This window comes from Antrostomus carolinensis, unplaced genomic scaffold (genome assembly GCF_000700745.2).
Source record: "Antrostomus carolinensis isolate BGI_N321 unplaced genomic scaffold, ASM70074v2 scaffold16448, whole genome shotgun sequence".
In the NCBI taxonomy this organism is placed as follows: Eukaryota; Metazoa; Chordata; class Aves; order Caprimulgiformes; family Caprimulgidae; genus Antrostomus; species Antrostomus carolinensis.
The window spans coordinates 1-2,289 of NW_010333829.1; the positions used below are offsets into that span (position 1 = coordinate 1).

A 2,289-nucleotide genomic window follows, 5' to 3' on the forward strand; every position below is an offset into this window, starting at 1 on the left:
GATCCCATCTGGTCCCATAGACTTGTGAGGACTTGTACTCTGGTGAGAATATTACATTAAAGTAGCTGCACTACTTGTAATACCCAAACTAGCCTTGTCAAGGAGATGCTGTGGTAGCTCTGCAGTACTGCAATGTGCTCTCTAGACATACATGGTTCTTGAAACAACTTTCAAGAACAAATGTCATTTCCAAGAAAATTTATAATGTAAAAGTAGCCTAGGTTCAAAACATAGTATAGATGAAGAATGGTTACATGATAGTAAGATGGCAAGGTCACATGACATCTTGTCCTATAGCAGGCATTCCCTCTGCACTTTAAGTGGTTCCATACATAGGTGAGTTGTGTCTGGAGAACATTCCACGATCTCTATACAATAATCATTAGACAAATTAGGAAAGCTGCAAATACCGCACTGATCATTTCTTTCCTAGGAGGGGGGACCGAGGGAAAGGATAAAGGAATATAAAAAAAGAGGTAAAGTTCCTCAGGTTTCACATCCAGTAGCAGTCTTCCAATCTTAAAGAAAAAAAAAGCAACAAATAAATAGACATGTGACTTCTTCCTGAAGCAGGAACGTAAATACCAGCACAAGACAAACACCTCGAGACAGCCAGTGTTTAAAGGGGTATTAAAGCGTAGCACATTTTGAAAAGTGACATTGTACCATCTCTGAATCATCCCACATCAATGTCATCAGTTTATGCATTAACAGCTATGCTTATTTAACTGTCCCTTCAGCAAATACACGAGTCAGGGGAGACAAAGGTGAATCCGAGTTCCTTCCAGTTCATAAATCAACAGCCAAAGTCAGGTGCCCTGCCTTTTTCACAGAAATTCTCTCTCCTTATTCACCAACAATACACGAGCTGAAAGGTGTAATGTCCTTAACCAGGAAGGAATGAAATGCTCCTATAGATGCTATACTGACTTGCAGCAGGAGCTAAAGCAATTCTGATTTGTTGCCCAAGTTGTCTATGCTAGATGCCTGCAACAACAGAAACTCTATCTGACTCCTCTGTCACCTCACACTTCTTTTCCTTTTGCTGCTTGCTAAAGTCTCCATCTTAATCTAAGAGTATTTTCTCCACTTGAGCATACCTCAGCAATACACTGTCTGACAAATGTTTCTGGTCAGATCCTTGTCCTCATTTACTCCTGTACAAATCTGACACTGGGAAGGGTGGGGCCAGAAACAAGAACAAGGACATAACTCAAATTACAAGAGTAGGCTGATGTGCTGGAGAGAATCCATTCTTCCACTGGCTCTGCAGGACTGGCAGTAGAAGGCAGTAATAAAGCTGAAGTGTACAGATAGTCTTGATACTTGAAAAGATCAGTATTTAAACAGGAAATTGCACATTTTTAGAATCACTTTCAGAACTAAAACTGCCTTCTGATATTCATCCTGCTACTAAAAAGTCAGATGAAGATATCAAATTACGAGTGAAAGCTGTGAAATTCCATCTGCATTGCTTTTATATACCTACACAAATGTTCTATGGGACTTTAAAAGCAGTTCAAGAGTAAAAATAAAACGATCCCCCGAAGTGCGGCTGAAATGTTAGGGTCTGTAGGAGGGCGTACTGGACATTCAAGTGTGCAGTGCTGGTGGCGTTATTATTTTTGAGAAATAATGACTGAATCCTTTACATGGTCAAAAGTACCCATGTAACATTAATCATAAACAGCATGCACGGACAACCTGAAAAGAAACATCAGGCACCGCCTTTCTTTTGCAATTGCTCCAGTTTTCTTCTTAAGAGGTTGTAGTTTTCCTTGGTCCCGGGTGCCACAGGATCAAGCTTCAGAGAGACTTCATAGTGCTTCTTTGCTAAGTCAAGATTTCCCCAGCGATGATAGAGCACAGCTGGAACATCAACGAGGAATTTCATTAGCAATATTGCTGAATAACGTGCAATCTTGCCAATCACTTGGAAAACAACATTAAAGCATTTGTTTCCAGTGAGGGTCTCTCACTGGCTGGTGGCACAGTAGCTGCTTGTTCTGTTGCCAAATGCAGGAGCAAAGCCTGGGAGCAGAACTGGCATGGGAATGAAGGAATGAATTACCCTGCAGCCATAAATGGCAGCTCCTATCTGGTGAGCTCATTGCGGGTTACAAGCACAGCATAAATGAACCAATTTGCAGACACTGAAGTGCAGCTACCTCTGGGCTGGATTGTGCAGCCCTCTTGATCTGTCATATCGTGTGACAGCTTTTCTGGTTTAATGCCCTGTTCTTCTGGCTGGCAGTTTTTCTAGGAAGTAAAATAGAAATCTGCTCAGCA

At 41.5% G+C, this 2,289-nt stretch overlaps 1 protein-coding gene across 1 annotated transcript in view; it reads right to left on the minus strand.

The window, feature by feature from the left end:
• Positions 1–1,717: 1,717 nt before the first annotated feature.
• LOC104529649 (protein O-mannosyl-transferase TMTC4-like) overlaps positions 1,718–2,289 on the minus strand; it is a gene marked incomplete at its 5' end in the record, with an annotated part of 13,600 nt that continues 13,028 nt past the window's right edge. The window contains one exon of the mRNA XM_029086490.1: positions 1,718–1,869. Coding sequence (XP_028942323.1) covers positions 1,718–1,869 — 152 coding nt within the window. The remainder of the gene's footprint in view (positions 1,870–2,289) is intronic.